This window comes from Oncorhynchus gorbuscha, linkage group LG22, assembly GCF_021184085.1.
Source record: "Oncorhynchus gorbuscha isolate QuinsamMale2020 ecotype Even-year linkage group LG22, OgorEven_v1.0, whole genome shotgun sequence".
Lineage (NCBI taxonomy): Eukaryota > Metazoa > Chordata > Actinopteri > Salmoniformes > Salmonidae > Oncorhynchus > Oncorhynchus gorbuscha.
This window is the reverse complement of record NC_060194.1, coordinates 5970242-5995457: the sequence shown is the minus strand read 5'-3', so window position 1 is coordinate 5995457 and position 25216 is coordinate 5970242. Positions and strand designations below refer to the sequence as shown.

Here is a 25216-nt window from a genome sequence, read left to right as displayed (position 1 = left end):
ATTCCGCAACAAAGCCTCCTTCACTCACGCTGCCAAGCTTACCCTAGTAAAACTGACTATCCTACCGATCCTCGACTTCGGCGATGTCATCTACAAAATGGCTTCCAACACTCTACTCAGCAAACTGGATGCAGTCTATCACAGTGCCATCCGTTTTGTCACTAAAGCACCTTATACCACCCACCACTGCGACTTGTATGCTCTAGTCGGCTGGCCCTCACTACATATTCGTCGCCAGACCCACTGGCTCCAGGTCATCTACAAGTCCATGCTAGGTAAAGCTCCGCCTTATCTCAGTTCACTGGTCACGATGGCAACACCCATCCGTAGCACGTGCTCCAGCAGGTGTATCTCACTGATCATCCCTAAAGCCAACACATCATTTGGCCGCCTTTCGTTCCAGTACTCTGCTGCCTGTGACTGGAACGAATTGCAAAAATCGCTGAAGTTGGAGACTTTTATCTCCCTCACCAACTTCAAACATCAGCTATCTGAGCAGCTAACCGATCGCTGCAGCTGTACATAGTCTATAGGAAAATAGCCCACCCATTTTCACCTACCTCATTCCCATACTGTTTTTTATACTGTTTTTATTTATTCATTTTTCTGCTCTTTTGCACACCAATATCTCTACCTGTACATGACCATCTGATCATTTACCACTCCAGTGTTAATCTGCAAAACTGTATTATTCGCCTACCTCCTCATGCCTTTTGCACACATTGTATATAGACTGCCCATTTTTTTCTACTGTGTTATTGACTTGTTAATTGTTTATTCCATGTGTAACTCTGTGTTGTCTGTTCACACTGCTATGCTTTATCTTGGCCAGGTCGCAGTTGCAAATGAGAACTTGTTCTCAACTAGCCTACCTGGTTAAATAAAGGTGAAATAAAAAAAAAATAAAAAAAATATTGTGAAACATATAGAAGATAATAGGCAGACATTGAATCATGATATGAATTTCAAAGGATTTTTGTATTTGCACAGACAAAGAAAGTCCCATAACAATATTTCTCCATTATCACTAGCTTTGACTTAATAGCATTCCTTTAATGGGCAACTCAACCGCCTGGTAGAGCATAGATTTCAAGAGTTCCCAAATTAGTAACAACAACACATTTGTAATTGAATCATTCTTAAATTATGTTTTAGAGGTCAACAACATTTTGCAATGTTGTATATGTCCATTTTATACCCAATGAGTTAATCATTAATAATAATAATTGGTAAATGACGTTCACTTGCTGGTTTTCAACCATTTTTGAATGCATGTTTTAAAAAATATGGGAGTCCAATAACAATGACCGCATGATCAATTTACTAAATTACATTGGATGAGATGATAAAATATGCCAAACAAAATACATATGCTTCATGTAATTTAAAATTGGTTGTCAAAATGAGCTCAACTGCCCAGTTGAGCTGCCTGTTAAAGGGTTAATGGTTCTTTATAGAACCTTAGGAAATTGTTATTTTTAGCACCATACAGGTTCCATTTAGAACCCGATGAGCATGGTTCTTTATTGAACCTTCAAACAAGGGTATCTATAAAGCACCAACAATAACCCCTGTCTTGTACTATTTAGAACCCCTTTGTAGTCATTACGCTTGTGTGCATTACTTTATAAGGAGGCAGGTGGCTGGAACTAAAACTGATCCTCACAGAGAATGACAGTGATACTGAAGTACTGTAGGGTTACAGAATAACTATGGATTTGAAGTTTTTTTTAACCTGAGCATTTGACCTTAGAGCTGGTTTGTTACCTGAGGGTGCTCAGGGTCTCGTCATAGTTGATGTCAGCAGGGCTGAGGGCTGCCACCATGGCGGTGCGAGAGTTACCTCCCTAATGGACAGAAAGGGGCAAAGAGGTTCATTTGGGGATGAGGGCAAGAGGAGGAAAGATTATTTAAAGGGCACCTGCAGAGGAATTCAACAAAAGAGTAAACAGTGCTGCATATCACGTAGTCGGCAGGATCTGGGCTAGTAGGTGGAAAGGGGGGCCGCGGCTGGTCAGGTAGGTGAGGGAGGACTAGAAGGTAGGTTGGCAGGTTTTCTGTGCTTTGGATGTTTTATGTTTATTGGTGTTTTGTTTGCTGCAGCCCCCTGCAAAATAATGGGGGGGGGGGGGGGGGGTTGGTTGCCCATCTTTTTCCCTGGAAACTACCAAACAGGTATTTGAAAACCAGTGGGATTGGAGTTGTAAAAGCTGCTTAGATGGATATGGGCATCTAATGTGTTTATAGACGTGTGAATTGTTCACCGTGGAAATGCTGGAAAAGTTGAATAAAAGCTTTGAATCATCATCTGCAGGGGAATTAAACAAAATAGCAAACAGTGCTAAGAATGTTACAATTGGCGTAGTCGGCAGGTTCTGGGCTAGTAAGTGGAAAGTACGTACCCAGGTTCTCTCTAAGAAGCCAGGTCAGCACTGAGTCTCTATAGGGGATGTGGTTCTCCACCTTCTTCTTCTTCTTGTTCTGTTAACAGTTCATTTTAACAATTAGGATAAGGATACTGTCTCAATAAAAGTGCATTTACCTGTTGGGAAATACAAGAAGAAACGCTTGTGAATCATCTACTTCCCAATCTCTTAATACCATTTCCCCAAATATTTTCTGAGAAATAAAATGGAAGAAGTCATTGAAATTGTGTACCTTATTTGGTGCTGAGTCCTAGAAAGAAAAAGAAATTGACCGAAATTAATTTATAATTAATTTTTTGTTTTTCTTACCAAAATTCCTTCAATGACCATACAGACAAAGAGTTGTGTATTGAAAACTCTCACCACTTCAGCTAATGCAGAGATGACTTTCCCCAGTGTGGTCAAAGATTTATTGATATTTGCTCCTTCCTGAAAAGGAACAGATGGGGCACACTTAATCAAACGAAAAGCCTTGCGTGCAACACAAAAAACGACACACTCCACAATATTGAGAAACAGAGCCTAGGCTTTGTACAGTTCATAGACATGTCAACTTGAAATGTTAACTTGAAACGGAGGAATTCATACATTGATATCACTGGGGGGTCGGATTCAGCCCATAAAGTTGACCCAAAATAGCCTCTCACCTTCAGCCTGGTTCCTTTGGCTCCTGTAGAGTCTGCTCTCTCACTCCCAGCCAGATCCACCAGGCTGATCTTGCTCACCTGCAACAAGAAACTCTCTGTTATCATTTGTTTTGGCATGAATCTGCTTTGATACTCTGTATCACAGTGGGAAATGCCCAGATTCCAAATGCACAGTGGTAGCCCCAAGAAACTCTCTTTGAGGACTTATCTGTAATGATTAGTGTTATAATGAACGATAACACAGTGGATAGAATGGCAATATAGACCTCAATCATAGTTATAAACCATGCATAGGTCAAAGTTTTACAAAACCCTGGTGTGAGGCATCATGAAGGATCTTAGTTTGAGACAGTTTGCTACAGCAGGAAAATAATCCCAGCAGCAAGAGGAAATGTGAGTTATTATTTGGATTATAATTAATGGACATTATTTGTCGAGCTTAATACATTATTCTTTATGTCTGATTTCTTTTGTGTGGAAATTACAAACTTTAAAAGCCATTTGAAACCTGGAATGCACTACAAATTTGCATTGCCTGCAATGCAGGAAATTTCACAGCAACAAGAGTGATCAAATTAAGATCCTACATCTGTAGGGGTTTATAACTCTATGGCCTCAACTTATTGCAGTAGCTTGAATATGAGGTTGAACCTGGTTATTAAGTCTGCGCAGTACCTTCTCAGATGTGTTTTCTGAATCCATGTCGTGTTTCTTCTGCGTGAAGATGATGTTGAAGACAGCGTGAGAGCGGCTGCTGGTCTCGTTCATGTTGGTGGCTGCCACCGTCCTGAAGGAAGAGAGAATTGAACCTTATGACATCCATCCATCTCTCATCCATCCATTCATTCATCCATCCACCTATTTATCCATCTATCCAGTCCATCCACCCCCCCCACATCCACCGACCCATCCATCCATCCATCATCCATCCATCCATTCTAAGTCCCATTTACCTGGCCTTGTTGCCAGACTCCATGAGGTCCTGGATGTCATTGTAGGAGGTAACGGCCAGCTTGGACAGGTCCTCCACGTAGGGCCCCATCAAGGGGTGCTCTCTCACACGCAGGTTCCCCTTGTTCTTCGGGTTCAGCAGGTCCCGCACACGCTCACAGTAGATCTCCATGTAGCTCACCTGTGGAGGTTGTCAATACTCTATAGAAGTGCCAATCAAGATAACTAAGTGCCAATCAAATGTCTATTAAGCAACACCACCTTGGGGCAGAGAAGACACTCTTGTCTGAACTCTTATCATATGCACAGCAAAATTAATGGTGTGCATTTAACTCGGAAATGTACACTAAAACGACGTTGGAGGAGGCTTATGGTAGAGAAATTGACATAAAATCATCTGGCAACAGCTCTGTTGGACATTCCTGCAGTCAGCATGTCAATTGAGACATCTGTGGCATTGTGTTGTGTGACAAAACTGCACATTTTAGAGAGTGGCCTTCTATTGTCCCCAGCACAAGGTGTACCTGTGTAATGATCATGCTGTTGAATCAGCTTCTTGATATGCCACACCTGTCAGGTGGATGGATTATCTTGTCAAAGGAGAAATGCTCACTAACAGGGATGTAAACAAATTTGTTCACACAGTACGGGATCTTTTGTGGGATCTTTGATTTGAGCTCATTAAAAATGGGACAAACACTTTAGATTTTTGTTCAGTATGTTTCACCCAGGAGGTAAAAGCTCTACCCCACTGATAAGCAGTAGGCCTGTCCTGTATAGAAGCTCATTCTCAAACCACTAGAGGGAGCACTCACCTCCACGGAGTAGGACAAGCTGTTTTCCTTATTGCTGTCACTTATCTTGGTGAAGAGGTCCTCACACAGCTGGCAGACAGAGAACATGGAGGAGCATTGTTAGACTCGCCTATGAACCAGGGTTGGGGTCAATTCCATTTCAATTCCATCCAATTAAAGAAGTACACTGAAATACAAATTATCTTCAATGCTTTTCAATTAGGAAAATGTGGAATTGTAATTGGTTTTACTTTCTGAATTGACTGGAATTTAAATGGAATTTACCCCAATCCTGATATGAACACAGCATATGTATTATCAATACAAGGCGTTGATGTTTTTGACATAAAACTAAATGGGTTTCCAAATATCCAGTATCTGACATGATGAAGTAACTTTACATTATATGATGTTTAACTACATTTTGTCATTTGTTCATCCATCCATCCACCCATCCATCCATCCATCCACCCTTCCATCCTTCATCCTTCCATCCACCCTTCCAACTATCCATCCATCCACTCTTCCGCCATTAACCCATCCACACTTCCACCCATCACACTTCCACCCACCCACCCATTCATCCATCCATCAACCCACCCACCCATCCATCCTTCCATCCACCCACCCACCCATCCATCCTTCCATCCACCCACCCACCCACCCACCCACCCACCCATCCATCCTTCCAGCCACCCATCCACCCACCCACCCACCCATCCATCCTTCCAGCCACCCATCCATCATTCCATCCACCCACCCATCCACCCACCCACCCATCCATCCTTCCATCCATCCACCCACCCACCCACCCACCCACCCACCCACCCACCCACCCACCCACCCACCCACCCACCCATCCATCCTTCCAGCCACCCATCCATCATTCCATCCACCCACCCACCCACCCATCCATCCTTCCACCCACCCACCCATCCATCCACCCACCCACCCATCCACCCACCCACCCACCCATCCACCCATCCATCCTTCCATCCACCCATCCATCCTTCCATCCACCCATCCATCCTTCCATCCACCCATCCATCCTTCCATCCATCCACCCACCCACCCACCCACCCATCCATCCATCCTTCCAGCCACCCATCCATCATTCCATCCACCCACCCATCCACCCACCCACCCACCCATCCTTCCATCCACCCATCCACCCAGCCATCATTCCATCCACCCACCCACCCACCCACCCATCCATCCTTCCATCCACCCACCCACCCACCCACCCACCCATCCATCCTTCCATCCACCCACCCACCCACCCACCCACCCACCCACCCACCCACCCACCCACCCATCCTTCCAGCCACCCATCCATCATTCCATCCACCCACCCATCCACCCACCCACCCATCCATCCTTCCAGCCACCCATCCATCATTCCATCCACCCACCCATCCACCCACCCACCCATCCATCCATCCACCCACCCACCCACCCATCCATCCACCCACCCACCCACCCACCCACCCACCCACCCATCCACCCTTCCATCCACCCATCCATCCTTCCATCCACCCATCCACCCATCCACCCACCCACCCATCCATCCTTCCAGCCACCCATCCATGATTCCATCCACCCACCCACCCACCCATCCATCCTTCCAGCCACCCATCCATCATTCCATCCACCCACCCATCCACCCACCCACCCACCCATCCATCCTTCCAGCCACCCATCCATCATTCCATCCACCCACCCACCCACCCATCCTTCCATCCACCCACCCATCCACCCACCCACCCACCCATCCATCCACCCACCCACCCACCCACCCACCCACCCACCCATCCACCCACCCATCCATCCTTCCAGCCACCCATCCATGATTCCATCCACCCACCCACCCACCCATCCATCCTTCCAGCCACCCATCCATCATTCCATCCACCCACCCATCCACCCACCCACCCATCCATCCTTCCAGCCACCCATCCATCATTCCATCCACCCACCCACCCACCCATCCATCCTTCCATCCACCCACCCACCCATCCATCCACCCACCCACCCATCCACCCACCCACCCACCCACCCACCCATCCACCCTTCCATCCACCCATCCATCCTTCCATCCACCCATCCACCCATCCACCCATCCACCCACCCACCCATCCATCCTTCCAGCCACCCATCCATGATTCCATCCACCCACCCACCCATCCATCCTTCCAGCCACCCATCCATCATTCCATCCACCCACCCATCCACCCACCCACCCACCCATCCATCCTTCCAGCCACCCATCCATCCATCATTCCATCCACCCACCCACCCACCCATCCATCCTTCCATCCACCCACCAACCCACCCATCCACCCACCCACCCACCCATCCACCCACCCACCCACCCACCCACCCACCCACCCACCCACCCATCCACCCTTCCATCCACCCATCCATCCTTCCATCCACCCTTCCATCCACCCATCCACCCATCCATCCTTCCATCCATCCACCCACCCACCCACCCACCCACCCACCCATCCATCCTTCCAGCCACCCATCCATCATTCCATCCACCCACCCACCCATCCACCCACCCACCCATCCATCCTTCCATCCACCCACCCACCCACCCACCCACCCACCCACCCCACCCACCCACCCATCCATCCATCCTTCCAGCCACCCATCCATCATTCCATCCACCCACCCACCCACCCATCCATCCTTCCATCCACCCACCCACCCATCCATCCTTCCATCCACCCACCCACCCACCCACCCACCCACCCACCCATCCATCCTTCCAGCCACCCATCCATCATTCCATCCACCCACCCACCCACCCATCGATCCTTCCATCCACCCACCCACCCACCCACCCACCCACCCACCCACCCATCCACCCACCCACCCACCCACCCACCCATCCATCCACCCACCCATCCACCCTTCCATCCACCCATCCATCCTTCCATCCACCCATCCACCCATCCACCCATCCACCCACCCACCCATCCATCCTTCCAGCCACCCATCCATGATTCCATCCACCCACCCACCCATCCATCCTTCCAGCCACCCATCCATCATTCCATCCACCCACCCATCCACCCACCCACCCACCCATCCATCCTTCCAGCCACCCATCCATCCATCATTCCATCCACCCACCCACCCACCCATCCATCCTTCCATCCACCCACCAACCCACCCATCCACCCACCCACCCACCCACCCACCCATCCACCCACCCACCCACCCACCCACCCACCCACCCACCCACCCACCCACCCATCCACCCTTCCATCCACCCATCCATCCTTCCATCCACCCTTCCATCCACCCATCCACCCATCCATCCTTCCATCCACCCACCCACCCACCCACCCATCCATCCTTCCAGCCACCCATCCATCATTCCATCCACCCACCCACCCATCCACCCACCCACCCATCCATCCTTCCATCCACCCACCCACCCACCCACCCACCCCCACCCACCCACCCACCCACCCACCCATCCATCCATCCTTCCAGCCACCCATCCATCATTCCATCCACCCACCCACCCACCCATCCATCCTTCCATCCACCCACCCACCCATCCATCCATCCTTCCATCCACCCACCCACCCACCCACCCACCCACCCACCCACCCACCCACCCATCCATCCTTCCAGCCACCCATCCATCATTCCATCCACCCACCCACCCACCCATCGATCCTTCCATCCACCCACCCACCCACCCACCCACCCACCCATCCACCCACCCACCCACCCACCCATCCATCCACCCACCCACCCACCCACCCACCCACCCACCCACCCATCCACCCATCCATCCTTCCATCCACCCATCCATCCTTCCATCCACCCATCCATCCTTCCATCCACCCATCCATCCTTCCACCCACCCACCCACCCACCCACCCACCCACCCACCCACCCACCCATCCATCCATCCTTCCACCCATCCATCCATCCATCCTTCCATCCACCCACCCATCCACCCATCCATCCATCCACCCACCCACCCATCCACCCATCCATCCACCCATCCATCCATCCACCCATCCATCCACCCATCCATCCTTCCATCCACCCACCCACCCATCCACCCATCCATCCACCCACCCACCCACCACCCACCCACCCATCCATCCACCCATTCCTTCCATCCACCCATCCATCCACCCATCCATCATTCCATCCACCCATCCATCCATCCACCCATCCATCCACCCATCCATCATTCCATCCATCCACCCATCCACCCACCCATCCATCCACCCACCCACCCACCCACCCACCCACCCACCCATCCATCATTCCTTCCATCCACCCATCCATCCACCCATCCACCCATCCATCCATCCACCCATCCATCCCACCCATCCATCACCCATCCATCATTCCATCCATCCACCCATCCACCCATCCATACTTCCATCCACCCACCCATCCACCCACCCATCCACCCACCCATCCACCCAGCCATCCACCCATCCTTCCACCCATCCATCCACCCACCCACCCACCCACCCACCCACCCACCCACCCACCCACCCATCCATCATTCCTTCCATCCACCCATCCATCCACCCATCCACCCATCCATCATTGCATCCACCCATCCATCCATCCATCCACCCAGCCATCCACCCATCCTTCCACCCATCCATCCACCCACCCACCCACCCATCCATCATTCCTTCCATCCACCCATCCATCCATCCACCCATCCATCATTCCATCCACCCATCCATCCATCCATCCACCCATCCATCCACCCATCCATCATTCCATCCATCCACCCATCCACCCACCCATCCATCCTTCCATCCACCCACCCACCCACCCACCCACCCACCCACCCATCATTCCTTCCATCCACCCATCCATCCACCCATCCACCCATCCATCATTCCATCCACCCATCCACCCATCCATCATTCCATCCATCCACCCATCCACCCACCCATCCATCCATCCTTCCATCCACCCACCCACCCACCCACCCATCCACCCATCCACCCACCCACCCATCCATCCTTCCATCCACCCACCCATCCACCCACCCACCCACCCACCCACCCACCCATCCATCATTCCTTCCATCCACCCATCCATCCACCCATCCACCCATCCATCATTCCATCCACCCATCCATCCATCCACCCATCCATCCACCCATCCATCCATCATTCTATCCATCCACCCACCCATCCACCCATCCATCCATCCACCCATCGACCCATCCATCCACCCATCCATCCTTCCATCCACCCATCCACCCATCCACCCACCCATCCATCCTTCCAGCCACCCATCCATGATTCCATCCACCCACCCACCCACCCATCCATCCTTCCAGCCACCCATCCATCATTCCATCCACCCACCCATCCACCCACCCACCCATCCATCCACCCACCCACCCACCCATCCACCCATCCACCCACCCACCCACCCACCCACCCACCCACCCACCCATCCACCCTTTCATCCACCCATCCATCCTTCCATCCACCCATCCACCCATCCACCCACCCACCCATCCATCCTTCCAGCCACCCATCCATGATTCCATCCACCCACCCACCCACCCATCCATCCTTCCAGCCACCCATCCATCATTCCATCCACCAACCCATCCACCCCCACCCACCCATCCATCCTTCCAGCCACCCATCCATCATTCCATCCACCCACCCACCCACCCATCCATCCTTCCATCCACCCACCCACCCATCCACCCACCCACCCACCCACCCACCCACCCATCCACCCACCCACCCACCCACCCACCCACCCACCCACCCATCCACCCACCCATCCATCCTTCCAGCCACCCATCCATGATTCCATCCACCCACCCATCCATCCTTCCAGCCACCCATCCATCATTCCATCCACCCACCCATCCATCCACCCACCCACCCACCCATCCATCCTTCCAGCCACCCATCCATCATTCCATCCACCCACCCACCCATCCATCCTTCCATCCACCCACCCACCCACCCATCCACCCACCCACCCACCCACCCACCCATCCACCCACCCACCCACCCACCCTTCCATCCACCCATCCATCCTTCCATCCACCCATCCACCCATCCACCCATCCACCCACCCACCCATCCATCCTTCCAGCCACCCATCCATGATTCCATCCACCCACCCACCCATCCATCCTTCCAGCCACCCATCCATCATTCCATCCACCCACCCATCCACCCACCCACCCACCCATCCATCCTTCCAGCCACCCATCCATCATTCCATCCACCCACCCACCCACCCATCCATCCTTCCATCCACCCACCCACCCACCCACCCACCCACCCATCCACCCACCCACCCACCCACCCACCCATCCACCCACCCACCCACCCACCCACCCACCCATCCACCCTTCCATCCACCCATCCATCCTTCCATCCACCCTTCCATCCACCCATCCATCCTTCCATCCACCCACCCACCCACCCCCACCCACCCACCCACCCACCCATCCATCCATCCTTCCACCCATCCATCCATCCATCCTTCCATCCACCCATCCACCCACCCATCCATCCACCCACCCCCACCCACCCACCCACCCACCCATCCACCCACCCACCCACCCACCCATCCATCCACCCATCCATCCTTCCATCCACCCATCCACCCACTCATCCACCCACCCATCCACCCAGCCATCCACCCATCCTTCCACCCATCCATCCACCCTTCCACCCATCCATCCACCCACCCACCCACCCATCCATCATTCCTTCCATCCACCCATCCATCCACCCATCCATCATTCCATCCACCCATCCATCCATCCACCCATCCATCATTCCATCCATCCACCCACCCATCCATCCATCCTTCCATCCACCCACCCACCCACCCACCCACCCATCCATCATTCCTTCCATCCACCCATCCATCCATCCACCCATCCATCATTCCATCCACCCATCCATCCATCCACCCATCCATCATTCCATCCATCCACCCATCCACCCACCCATCCACCCATCCATCCATCCTTCCATCCATCCACCCACCCACCCACCCACCCACCCATCCACCCACCCACCCACCCATCCATCCACCCATCCACCCACCCATCCACCCATCCATCCTTCCATCCACCCACCCATCCATCCACCCACCCACCCACCCACCCACCCACCCACCCATCCATCCACCCATCCATCATTCCATCCACCCATCCATCCATCCATCCACCCATCCATCATTCCATCCATCCACCCACCCATCCACCCATCCTTCCATCCATCCACCCATCCACCCACCCATCCACCCATCCACCCATCCACCCATCCTTCCATCCACCCATCCATCATTCCATCCATCCACCCATCCACCCACCCATCCACCCATCCACCCATCCTTCCATCCACCCATCCTTCCATCCACCCATCCACCCATCCTTCCATCCACCCATCCACCCATCCATCATTCCATCCATCCACCCATCCATCCACCCATCCTTCCACCCATCCACCCATCCACCCATCCACCCACCCACCCATCCACCCATCCATCCTTCCACCCATCCACCCACCCACCCATCCACCCATCCATCCACCCATCCATCCATCCACCCACCCACCCACCCACCCATCCACCCACCCACCCATCCACCCATCCATCCATCCACCCAGCCATCCATCCATCCACCCAGCCATCCATCCATCCACCCAGCCATCCATCCTACCAGAGGGATGATGCCTTGCTGATCCTTCTGGTCCTGCTTGCCCATCATGGTGTAGCTCTTCCCAGATCCAGTCTGGCCATATGCAAAGATACAAACATTGTATCCCTCAAAGGCATGCAGCAACATCTCCTCCCCAATGTCCTTGTACACCTGCTTCTGAGAATGATAGTTGATGTCCTCCGGCTGCAGAGAGAAAGACAGTGTTTGAGTATGAATACACCGTTAGTTAGCTATTACGGAGTGAATGCAGAGCTCATGGTTTGCATGGTCTTGAAACGCATGATATTCAAGTCTTTCAGGAGTATGTGGTGAAACTCACTGTTGTGTGTGACCAGTAAGAGTAGTCGAAGTTATAGCTCTTGTTCTCCTTCGGCTGTTTGGGGTTTATGATTGCTAAAAGCACAGACAACAAGTAAACAAAGGTTAGAGAAGTGCCCAGACCAAGCCCATAAACTAGCAGAAAGTAAGCTATGGTGAAACACTGTGTAGTTCTTGGCTATGGCAGACCAAATGTAAATAGAACCAAGAAAGAATCTTTGGCTGGCTACATAGATATCATTAGTGCAAAATGCATTGTCATCATTTTAGGGATAATTGTAGACCTGGTGGAATCTGAAATTAGGCGAGGCGTTTGGGGAAAGCTGAGCAAGTGCCTCTCTGTGAAGGCTTGAATGGCCAAAACACAAAAGTTGATCATGCTCCTGGTAGCAGCTACTGTCTGTGGTCCATATACACTGAGTGAAGAAAACATTAGGAACACCTTCCTAATATTGAGTTGCAACCCCTTTTGCCCTCAATTAGTCGGGGCATGGACTCCACAAGGTGTAGCAAGCGTTCCACAGGGATGCATGTTGACTCCAATGCTTCCCAAAGTTGTGTTAAGTTGGCTGGATGTCCTTTGCATGGTGGACCATTCTTGATACACACGGGAAACAGTTGATCGTGAAAAAAACAGCAGCGTTGCAGTTCTTGACACACTCAAACCGGTGCGCCTGACACCTACTACCATACCCTGTTCAAAGGCACTTAAATATTTTGTCTTGCCCATTCACCTTCTGAAAGGCACACATACACAATCCATGTCTCAATTGTCGCAAGGCTTAAAAAATCCATCTTTAACCAGTCTCCTCCACTTCATCTACACTGATTGAAGAGGATGTAACAGGTGAAAATCAATAAGGGATCATAGCTTTCACTTGGATTCACCTGGTCAGTCTATGTCTATGTACCTACACGGAGTGGTTTTGTGTACTCAGTGTAGGTACTGCAGTGATGCAATAGTGATGATGTTCCTCTGGTTAATACAGCAGCATCCTCAGTGGTGACTGACCTATGATGATGTCACTTATGCACTTCAATAGACTGGGTTTGTGGGTTATATATTGTGTATCAGGTATTCATAGGGATATGTGATCAGCCAAATTGGAAGTCTTTGTTGTGTGGAACACAATAATGTGGTTCAGTCCACCTGAGACAGTTGCATCCAAGAGAGAGGGTAGGACAACTATTTCGTATTTTCTAGTTCCTCATCCTTGTGCGCCTGTATTGACTGGAAAGGTGAAATTGAAGAGGATGGTTGATATTGCTATTTACCGTCCTCCATATTACTTTCAACGGTCCAGTACTTTCACATCAGTCAGGAAGAGGAAAGGAAGCCCTTTTTGAGTATTCCGAATCTGTGCCATGCTAAAGACTGTGGGAATGAGGTCATCATCAGACCGTTGACAGGCACAAAGAAGCAGAATATGACACACGCACACACACATATCATCTGACCTAGCGTCTCAGCTGAGACAGAAACAACGAGGCCTTTTGGACCCTCTGGGCCACGTGATGAGGGATGAGAAGCTCTAGAGGTCACCCCCACAAACACATACACACAGAGACAGGCTCTCCGTTCTCATTGGAGCCTTTGTCTCATGTGTTGCAAGCCTCACTACCCACCATCCTGTCGCTTTCAAGCATGTGTTCCCGAGCACCAAGCAGAAAATGGCAGAAGCGCAATGTTTCAGTGATTCTCTACAGTAGAGATGATCGGAATCCACCATGAAGGGTCTATGTTGTGAAGTGATGAATTTATTCAAATAAGCTTGCGATCGAATGTATAGCACCTCCAAAACCATTTAAAATGCCATATCTCCCACATAGTCTCCTAAAAGCCCAATCTAAAGCAGACCATATTATTAAATATTTTATCAAACTACATTCATTATTGATGAGAACATCTCTGCCTGGAGTTATCAGACTGGAAATGCTGTATATCCCAATGGAAGGCCTTTCAAGGATTCATCAATACATTTTCCAGAGATATTACTAGTAGAGAACATTACCTACATAGACTCTAGTATTTCCCCTACCAGTACGTAGGCATGGCGGACCCCAAATCACTTCCTCATCAGTTGACTTGGCCCAACTAAAATGTTTTAGATTTGAAATACTTCAATAGAAATGTTTTGTTTTGGTTGCGGTAGCCCAACCCTGGATAGGCCTTCTGATTTGGGGGCCAATTAAAATCCATCCCAGGTTAATCAAGAAGTAACCTACAACGAAAGAGCAAAGCTGAAGACCTCAGGTCCAGGTGTTTTCTTACACCAATGACAATACAATAGACATTTCTTATCGTGCAAATATGCAATACTCACTTGTGGTGTTCCCTGACATCTGGATGATGCACTTGCTGTCCTTCCCGATCTCTCGAGAGTTGAAGGGACGGACCCGGACGGCCACCTTCACTGAAGCCCCCGCCATGATGCCTGTCAGTGGGGATATGCGGCCGCGACTATAGAGGGGCTCAGTCAGGAGGGGCTTGTCACCAGGTAAATGCCTAACACCTGTGGAGAGGGAAGCCATAGTGAGATGGTGATTTGATTGAAGATCTCATTTGAACGAATTTGTAATGGCATCGTCTAAGATTATTATTTTTTCAAATCAATTTCTGAAAAGACTGCGCACGCACAAAAATATTGAGATGTATAAGCTTGGCGCACGCCATACGTATGCGCATGTTTCCCGTTATGAATCAGACACGTCGTGAAACTGTGAACGAGCATTATACACTCTTAGAGAAAAAGGTGCCAAGTAGAAGCATACAGGGTTCTTCGGTTTGTCCCCATAGGGGAACACTTTTTTGGTGCTGGGTAGAACCCTTTGCAGAGGGTTCTATCCAGAACCCTCTATGTAGGGTTTTTCAAGGAACCCCATGCATAAAATATGGTTCTGCCTAGAGTCGTCTATGAATGGTTCTACCATGAACCATTTTATCATCTGAAGGTTCTTCCTAAGCCATCTACGAAGGGTTCTAACGAGAACACTTTTTATGAATGTATAGAGCCCATCAGCCTTATTATGACAATACATAATATTTACTGTTTCAGAAGGACCTTTCTTTAAGGGCCAAGTTCTATCCTAACACAGTGATGTTAAGAATCTCCTTGTTTACAATGTTGGCTTATAAAGTGATGTGTAATTCTTACTGCAATCCAGCCAGAGTTAGGATATCCAACAAGTGGAATTGTTAATCACCCGCAACCTGCATTCTGGACTGCCAAGGTAGGGAAGATGGAATATTGAGATGACCTCATCCATCTAAACTGTCTCAACCATCTCAGTAACGGGTGCCATAAATCCAATTACTAACAGAGTGGATTTGTTTAGAAAACTGTATGTTATTTATATTTCTGTAACATAAAATGTATCAACCAATCAATGTACATGCAAAAACACAGATATTACAGTAAAACAAACAATTCTGAAACGCTACCTGCAATCGAGCATGCTGGGAAAAATTATGTATGGGTCTTTGTAGAACACTTCTTGCCTTCCAAGGAATCAACAAAGACTTCCAAAAACTGTTCATATGATGCTAAAGGTTCTAGGTAGTTTTCCAAAAAGGGTTCTTCTGATCAAAACGGTACTTGGTAGAATCCTATCCCTCCACAAATAACCCCTTTTATAGCGCCAATAACACCCTTATTTTCTGTATACTGGGGAGGAATTGGAATTAGGCCAAGACTGTATCTAAGGAAATAGCATTGCATGGCGAACTTGATCAAATGTCTTTAGAGGTGTTGGCAGAATGTTTTCTTTTGCAATGACATTTGCTGTATCTGACTGTTTCTGAAAGACAAAAACAACATTGTTGTGAACCTGTAAACAGATTTTTTAAATTCAATATTGTTTTGTATTTACTTTTTCGTGAACCTAAAAATATGCTGCACTGCCTGCGAATTCTGAAACATTTTCTACTTTCTTATCTAAACTAGCCTACTGTAGGCCCACATACAGTGGTAGCCTACACACATCAATGCAAAAGATCAACTGTCTGTTCACCTGTGAAATTCTACTGTCGGTAAACCGCACTCTCTTTCGGACATAAAAATGTGAAATTATAATATCGATTAGGCACAATGAGAGATGCGCACAATAATTTGTTGTATGGCTACTTGGGGACTATGAACTCATCTTGGCCATAAAAGGTGAGGAATTTATTTTGCAATGGTTATGATAAATGTATTATGTTTATAAGTGAAATATTGTCTGCTCTGGAAATGTGACAATACAGTAGCCTACAAAACGTCAATGGAAAATGTGAACAGTCTTGGATCAAATAGAGCAAAATACTTTAAATAGCTTATCTATTTACTACTGTAATCGGAGTGCAATTAAATGAGAGATGGGACAAATGGGAACCTATCTTAACTTGTTGAAGGCCTATAGGCTATTTCACGAATATGAAAACATCACAGTCAGAAAAGGTGAGGAATTTATTCTGCAATGATCATAGAAATTAAATAAATCATAGGAAATAAATGCCTATTTCCCACTCTCCCACTCCGGGGAACGACGTAGCCGGTTTACTAAGCGCCAGTCCTGGCAACCCAGAAATACACACACCTGGCAACCATCATTACGCACACCTGGCAACCATCATTATACACACCTGGCAACCATCATTATACACACCTGGCAACCATCATTATACACACCTGGCAACCATCATTATGTACACCTGGCAACCATCATTATGCACACCTGGCAACCATCATTATACACGCCTGGCAACCATCATTACGCACACCTGGCAACCATCATTAAACACACCTGGCAACCATCATTATACACACCTGGCAACCATCATTATACACACCTGGCAACCATCATTATGCACACCTGGCAACCATCATTATGCACACCTGGCAACCATCATTATACACACCTGGCAACCATCATTATACACACCTGGACTTCATCACTGCCTTGATTACTTCCCCTTTATCTAGCACTCTGTAGCCTCATTCAACAGACAGTATTGGTTCTGTTTTCTTGTCCAGACGCTGCTCTTGTTTTGTATATTTTGTATCTCGCCACATTAGTTATTATTAAACTCACCAACTGCACCCGCTTCATGACTCACTATGTCTCTGTTACAATAGATTTTCACTTTTCTCACAGCAAATTATTGCACCGTGCTATTATATTTATCTTCCTGTGTTTTTGTTATGGAAACGAGTGTCATCATACTGTATACCGTTATTAATAAACACCTAATGTGTGATAACTAGCAAATTAATTAGCAAACTAACGTCAGCCTGCCTAGCTGGAGCTTCTGGAGAAGGAAAATGTTTTATTTGTACAATTTCCAAAAGATAAACAAACAAAACCATTTACGAGACGTGTTTGTGCCGTCATTAGTAGCACAATTTCTAGCTTATTTGCATTATTTTTTTACCTACACTTGTATGTTGACTTCTCCATTGATGTTGTTTTTAAGTTTTCGCAGATTTTCGCAGAATGTACAACCGTCACTAATTGAATTATGGGGAGTTTCAGGCCCCGGAGTGAACATAATTGTACACTCGCAAACACGACTATAAACGAGGGCTGTGGGGCTTACGTTGCAAACTTCCCTTGCTTGGCTAACAATTTGGACCGCCCGCCATAAGGCGAGGGTAAGTGGACGAGGGTGTGTCTTTTATGAGTTTGAACTGCAGCCAGGGTGGGAACAAAGATGGGGAAAGCGACATCACGTTGCTATTGTCCGAAGCTCACTATAGTTTCCAGACCCTACTGGATTGGCTGTTAATGCCTACACTGCGGGGGGGGGGGGATACTGTAATATTTACAGTAAATTACTGGCAGCACAAAAACCAGTAAATCACTGTAGATTTACAGGCCCTTTACCGTAACACAAATGTACTGCATATTACTGGAACACATGACTACAGTACCATTATGGATTTCTAGAATTTACATTGCATTACTGGAAGCACCGTGGTTAGTAAACTGTTGAAGATGTTCAGCGCCAGTAGCTAGTGCCAACAACAGGCAGTATTTAGCACAGTCATAGCAAGTAAACCGTGTTGTAGTTAAGGATGCATTGGTCTTCAAATGAACCTGGATTTGTTACACGATACCGTTCTGATATATCTTTGCACATCTCTGGCTAGTACAAAGTACATTGCTATGTTCACAGTAACTTGCCACTAGCTTCCTGTAAGTTACTGTAAAATTCTGAGCAACACTGGTAAAAAGTTTTTTTTGAAGTAAATGCAACTGTAAGCATGTTAGCATTTGTGTAGCACTTGCACTTCTAGTCTTCCAAACTGGCTGCGATTACAGTGCAAAACAGATCAAAATGACACAGATAAATATTCAACCATTTGAAGTTTAAGACCTGCTGTCACGGACGTGTTCTTTATACACCTTAAACAGCTAGAAAACTACTCCAACATATCAGTTCAATTGGTACACAGCATTCTCAATAACGGGTGCATGAAATAACTTACAAGGCACGCCTCAAAATAAGTTCATGAGTCAGTGATGCTTTCCCCTCCCACAACATTTTCCTACAATACACTACATTTTCGAGAATGCTGCAGTAAATATACAGCAGACAGTACTTTATTGTTAAATGTTACTGTAATAAAAGTACAGCAATTGCTAACATCAAATATGTAATTATATATATCAGCATACCAATTTGGCGTTTTATTTCACTTGAACTTGTAGAACCAAGGTCTAAACTGGCAGTGACTCCCAGGACAAAAAAGATCGAAAGGACATGGCTAAACACTCAATCATTAAAGGTTTGAAACTTGATGCCACTTTGATCTGTTCCACATATACATTTAATTGTTAGGAAAGTACTACCGCACATCAATTCAATGGGGTTTATTGGCATGGGTATCATAGGTTTACATTGCCAAAGCAAGTGAACTAGACAATCAGAAATGAACAACAAACATTGAACTCACAAACATGGCAAAGGGATAGAAACATTTGTCATATAGTCATTATATACAGTCTTGTAAAAATGAGCAAACACATCTCATTTACATTGGTACAGCACTCTCACTAACGGGTGAAACAAGTACAGCCTCTTACAAGGTATACCTCCAAATTTTTGAAAAGGATGCAAATTGTGGACTGCAATTTTGGGGAGTTCCGGCATGTGGGCATTCCTGCATCTTCAGGAACCTCCCTTTATACTTACAGTGCATTCGGAAAGTATTCAGACCCCTTCCCTTTCTCCACATTTTGTTACTTTACAGTCTTTCTCTAAAATGGATTCAATATTTTTTTCCCTCATCAATCTACACACACAACCCCACAATAACTAAGCAAAAACTGTTTTTTAGATTCTTTTTGCTAATTTATTAAAAATAAAAACAGAAATACCTTATTTATAGAAGTATTCAGACCCTTTGCTAGGAGACTCAAAATTGAGCTCTGGTGCATCCTGCTTCCATTGATTGTTCTTGAGCTGTTTCTACAACTTGATTGGAGTCCGCATGTGGTAAATTAAATTGATTGGACATGATTTGCCTATATAAGGTTCCACAGTTGACAGTGCATGTCAGAGCAAAAACCAAGCCATGCGGTTGAAAGAATTGTCCGTAGAGACAGGATTGTGTCGAGGCACAGATCTGGGGAAGGGCAGGAAAAAAATGTCTGCAGAATTGAAAGTCCCCAACAACATAGTGGCCTCCACCAATCTTAAATGGAAGAAGTTTGGAACTACCAAGACTCTCCAGGGGCTGGCCGCCCGGCCAAACTGAGCAATTGGTGGAGAATGGCCTTGGTCAGGGAGGGTTACCAAGAACCTGATGGTCACTCTGACAGAGTTCCTATGTGGAGATGGGAGAACCTTCCAGAAGGACAACCATCTCTGCAGCACTCCACCAATCTGACCTTTATTGTAGAGTGGCGACACGGAAAACACTCCCAAGTAAACGGCACATGACAGCCTGCTTGACAGCCACATCGATGGAACAGTAGTGGAGAGGGTAGCAAATTTTAAGTTCCTCGGCATACACATCACAGACAAACTGAATTGGTCCACTCACACTGACAGCGTCGTGAAGAAGGCGCAGCAGCGCCTCTTCAACCTCAGGAGGCTGAAGAAATTTGGCTTGTCACCAAAAGCACTCACAAACTTCTACAGATGCACAATCGAGAGCATCCTGGTGGGCTGCCAACACACCTGGTACGGCAACTGCTCCGCCCTCAACCGTAAGGCTCTCCAGAGGGTAGTGAGGTCTGCACAACGCATCACCGGGGGCAAACTACCTGCCCTCCAGGACACCTACACCACCCGATGTTACAGGAAGGCCATAAAGATCAGAAAGGACATCAACCACCCGAACCACTGCCTGTTCACCCCGCTATCATCCAGAAGGCGAGGTCAGTACAGGTGCATCAAAGCTGGGACCGAGAGACTGAAAAACAGCTTCTATCTCAAGGCCATCAAACAGCCACCACTAACATTGAGTGGCTGCTGCCAACACACTGTCATTGACACTGACCCAACTCCAGGCACTTTAATAATGGGATTGATGGGAAATGATGTAAATATATCACTAGCCACTTTAAACAATGCTACCTTATATAATGTTACTTACCCTACATTATTCATCTCATATGCATACGTATATACTGTACTCTACATCATCGACTGCATCCTTATGTAATACATGTATCACTAGCCACTTTAACTATGCCACTTTGTTTACTTTATCTACACACTCATCTCATATGTATATACTGTACTCGATACCATCTACTGTATGCTGCTCTGTACCATCACTCATTCATATATCCTTATGTACATATTCTTTATCCCCTTACACTGTGTATAAGACAGTAGTTTTGGAATTGTTAGTTAGATTACTTGTTGGTTATCACTGCACTGTCGGAACTAGAAGCACAAGCATTTCGCTACACTCGCATTAACATCTGCTAACCATGTGTATGTGACAAATCAAATTTGATTTGATTTTTGATTTGATTTCAATACATATCTAACAGTACAGTAGCCAGTGTGTTACTGTAGATATACAGAACAAATATGTACATATTTGTATATATTGGTATGTAGACTACTGTATTTTGTAGGGTACAGCATTCTAACTAATGGGTGCAAGAAAACATAGCCTTTTACAAGGCGCACCTCAAAATATGTTAATGAGACAGAGATTATTTTGCAAACCACATTTTCCCACAATGCATCATAATTCACAGTATGCTGCTGTAGATATACAGCAAAATAGGTAATACAGTATTTTAATACAGTATTTTAATTTGTCAATATAAAGCAATGTGTAGCACTACATAGCCTGCTTGCTAGCACCAACATGAGGGCAAACTAGCGTGGCTATCTGTACAATCGATCACTGCTCTTTTCTTTTCATTCTAGATGGGTATTTAAATATTTTCGTCTATAACGCAGCAGCTGACAATGCCAATATGTAGCCTAATTAGGGCCTGCGTCGGTAGGCCTATTGACCAAATAATGTCCCATCAATTACAAAATAGTTTGGCTTGTTACGTTTCATGATTTCCTTGATTCTACAGAAAGCAATAGGCTATCAACACAATGTGGTTGCGAAAAATCTCCCCAGTCATATCTTTCATGTGTACACCGTCAGAACACATATATTTTTTGCCAGCATCACAAAACATACAGCCCCGGAACAACAACAAAAAATGTAATAAGTACATAAATTACATAATTGATAAATATTATGCACCGACCTAGTTCGTGGTTTTCTGTTTAGACTCGAAAAGACCGAAAATTCATAACGTAAATATTGTCTTCTCCAACATCTTGCGCTGCCGCACCTCAATGCAAACGCACTGTCAAAGCAATAGGCCATCACTCCATTTGGTGCTATGCTATTCGCCCACTGTAAATATCGATGTCATTGAATTCATCCGCCCATAAATTCATCCCTGCGACACGTTAGCAAATTCAGGATTATCAGATTTAGTTGTTTGTTTTGACTGTGAATCAGATTGAATTAAATAGGCTATTGACAAGGTTATTCTGTAAACCTGTAAAAACAATTGTTTCAACCCTGAGAAAGAGCGGAGCACCACCCTTGGTTCCCCACTGCGTCAACCCAAGGCCATGATCAAAAAACAACATCTCATCAGAAAATAACACATCTCAATCGTTTTACCTAACCACCTCGAATTCGACGACAGCAGTGGGTTCCTCCTTGATATGTTTTCCTCCCGTCGATATCAGCTAACAGCCTCCCTCGGTGTATCCATTCAGGGAGTATCCGCCCCGAGCAATAGAAAGAGACACAGAGCTAGACCACCCCAGTCAGGGCTATGGGTGAATGGTTTCTAACAGGGCCTGGTACACAGTAGCGCGTCAGTCTGTCTGCCAGCAAGCCAGACATGGGTAGGGTAGGGTAGGGGAGTAGACAGGGAGGAGAGGAATTAGGCTAGAGCTAGATGGATGCAGGAGGCGAGCTCAGAAGAGAACGACCTTTGGTTGGTCCACAGTAAAAATGGCTCAGGTGCCTCAGCCAAGGCTGCTGGGAGTCAGTGATGACATCGGCATCATCGTAGTGGGAGCAGGCAGTAGAGCAGTTATTTAAGATGATTTATTTTTTATTGCAACAATAATAACAATATTACACATCAATACAGTGTAATATATAATGGGGGGAGGGGGGTGTGAAATAATAGAACCCAGTGATGCAACACAGAGGAGGGAGGGGGAAACTGTGGGAGAGAGCAAACAGGGGATGAAAAGGCTGGGGATCCATGTGTTGCCGCCATGATACAACGAACAGATACAGTACTTTGAGGTGGGGTAGATCTCATTGGTGTCTCACTAAGCTAAACAGCAGAGAGTAACGCTGTAATTCTATCCCGGGGTCAATGCATGTACACATACAGTACTACACCAAACATGCATCCACTGGCTGTTCAGTGAATGAAGTCTTTGTTGTTCGAGTTCAAGGATTCAGCTGTGTGGACACGAGTCAACAATTTGGGTCATTGTTTCTGGCAAATATGGTTTCTTTGTCTAGTGACACAAAAGGATTTGTGTTATTACACTGGACTGCAGCGCTATTACAGAGTAGAGATATGTTCTGAATGTTCTAGAAAGTCACCATGTAATTCCTTGTATTTGTATTTCCGTCTCTGTGAAGTCAATATATTGAAGCTCTTTCTCAAATCAACTTAATAAGTCATCATTTTGAATAGACAGTATCCTTGATCATATTCTCTATCAGAGCCGGGTCATAGAGGCTGTATCACAACCGGCCGTGGTTGAGAGTCCCGTAGGGGCGGCGCACAATGGGCCCAGCGTCGTCCGCGTCTGGCCCGTGTAGGCTGTCATTGTAAATAAGAATTTGTTCTTAACTGACTTGCCTAGTTAAATGAAGGTTAACATTTAAAAATAATAAAAATAGAGGACGCTGAGGAGGGTAGTAAGAAGCTCAATGTTTCAACGCCATCTGCTGGACAGCTGTCACTATTACATAAAGCCGGCGTAGATAATCAAATCAAATCAAAATAGCACAATAAAATAACAATACCGAGGCTATATACCACGTTAATCTGAGGGGGTACAGGTTAGTCGAGGTAAATTGTACATGTAGGTAGAGGTAAAGTGACTTTGCATAGATGATAAACAGCAAGTAGCAGCAGAGTAAAAACAAAGGGGGGTGTCAATGTAATAGTCCAGGCGGCCATTTGATTCATTGTTCAGCAGTCATATGGCTTGGGGGTAGTAGCTGTTAAGGAGCCTTTTGGGCGTAGACTTGGCACTCCGATAACGCTAGCCATGTGGAAGCAGAGAGAACAGTCTATGACTTGGGTGACTGGAGTCTGACAATTTTTTGGGCCTTCCTCTGACACCGCAAGCTTGGCCCCAGTGATGTATTGGGCCAGACGCACTACCCTCTGTAGCGCCTTACGTTCGGGTGCCGAGCAGTTGCCATACCAGGCGTTGATGCAACTGGTCAGGATGCTCTCGATGGTGCAGCTGTACAACTTTTTGAGGATCTGGGGACACATGCCAAATCGTTTCAGTCTCCTGAGGGGAAAATGTGTGTTGTTGTGCCCTCTTCACAACTGTGTTGGTGTGTTTGGATCAGGATAGTTTGTTGATGATGTGGACACCAAGGAACTTGAAACTCTCGACCTGCTCCACTACAGCCCCGTCGACGTGAATGGGGGCGAGTTCGGCACGCCTTTTCCTGTAGTCCACGATCATCTACTTTGTCTTGCTCACGTTGAGGGAGAGGTTGTTGTCCTGGCACCACACTGCCAGGTCTCTGACCTTCTCCCTATTGGCTGTCTCATCGTTGTCGGTGATCAGGCCTACCACTGTTGTGTTGTCAGCAAACTTAATGATGGTGGTGGAGTTGTGGGTGAACA

At 47.5% G+C, this 25216-nt stretch overlaps 1 protein-coding gene across 23 annotated transcripts in view; it reads right to left on the bottom strand.

Moving 5' to 3' along the window:
* Positions 1-23335, bottom strand: part of kif1ab (kinesin family member 1Ab) — a 62490-nt gene extending 39155 nt beyond the window's left edge. For 19 of the 23 annotated variants that reach the window (XM_046321571.1, XM_046321558.1, XM_046321567.1 and 16 more), the window contains exons 1-12: positions 22993-23334; positions 15175-15363; positions 12852-12925; positions 12533-12715; positions 4840-4908; positions 4027-4205; positions 3749-3860; positions 3074-3151; positions 2790-2855; positions 2659-2676; positions 2403-2481; positions 1768-1846 (exon numbers count right to left, since the gene is read on the bottom strand). In XM_046321571.1, the coding sequence (XP_046177527.1) occupies positions 1768-1846; positions 2403-2481; positions 2659-2676; positions 2790-2855; positions 3074-3151; positions 3749-3860; positions 4027-4205; positions 4840-4908; positions 12533-12715; positions 12852-12925; positions 15175-15280 (1043 nt within the window). In that variant the 5' untranslated portion in view covers positions 15281-15363; positions 22993-23334. Of the gene's footprint in view, positions 1-1767; positions 1847-2402; positions 2482-2658; positions 2677-2789; positions 2856-3073; positions 3152-3748; positions 3861-4026; positions 4206-4839; positions 4909-12532; positions 12716-12851; positions 12926-15174; positions 15364-22564; positions 22836-22992 lie in introns of those variants that run through there. The other 4 variants (XM_046321565.1, XM_046321561.1, XM_046321566.1 and 1 more) reach the window with 2 other exon arrangements.
* Between the last annotated feature and the right edge of the window lie 1881 nt (positions 23336-25216).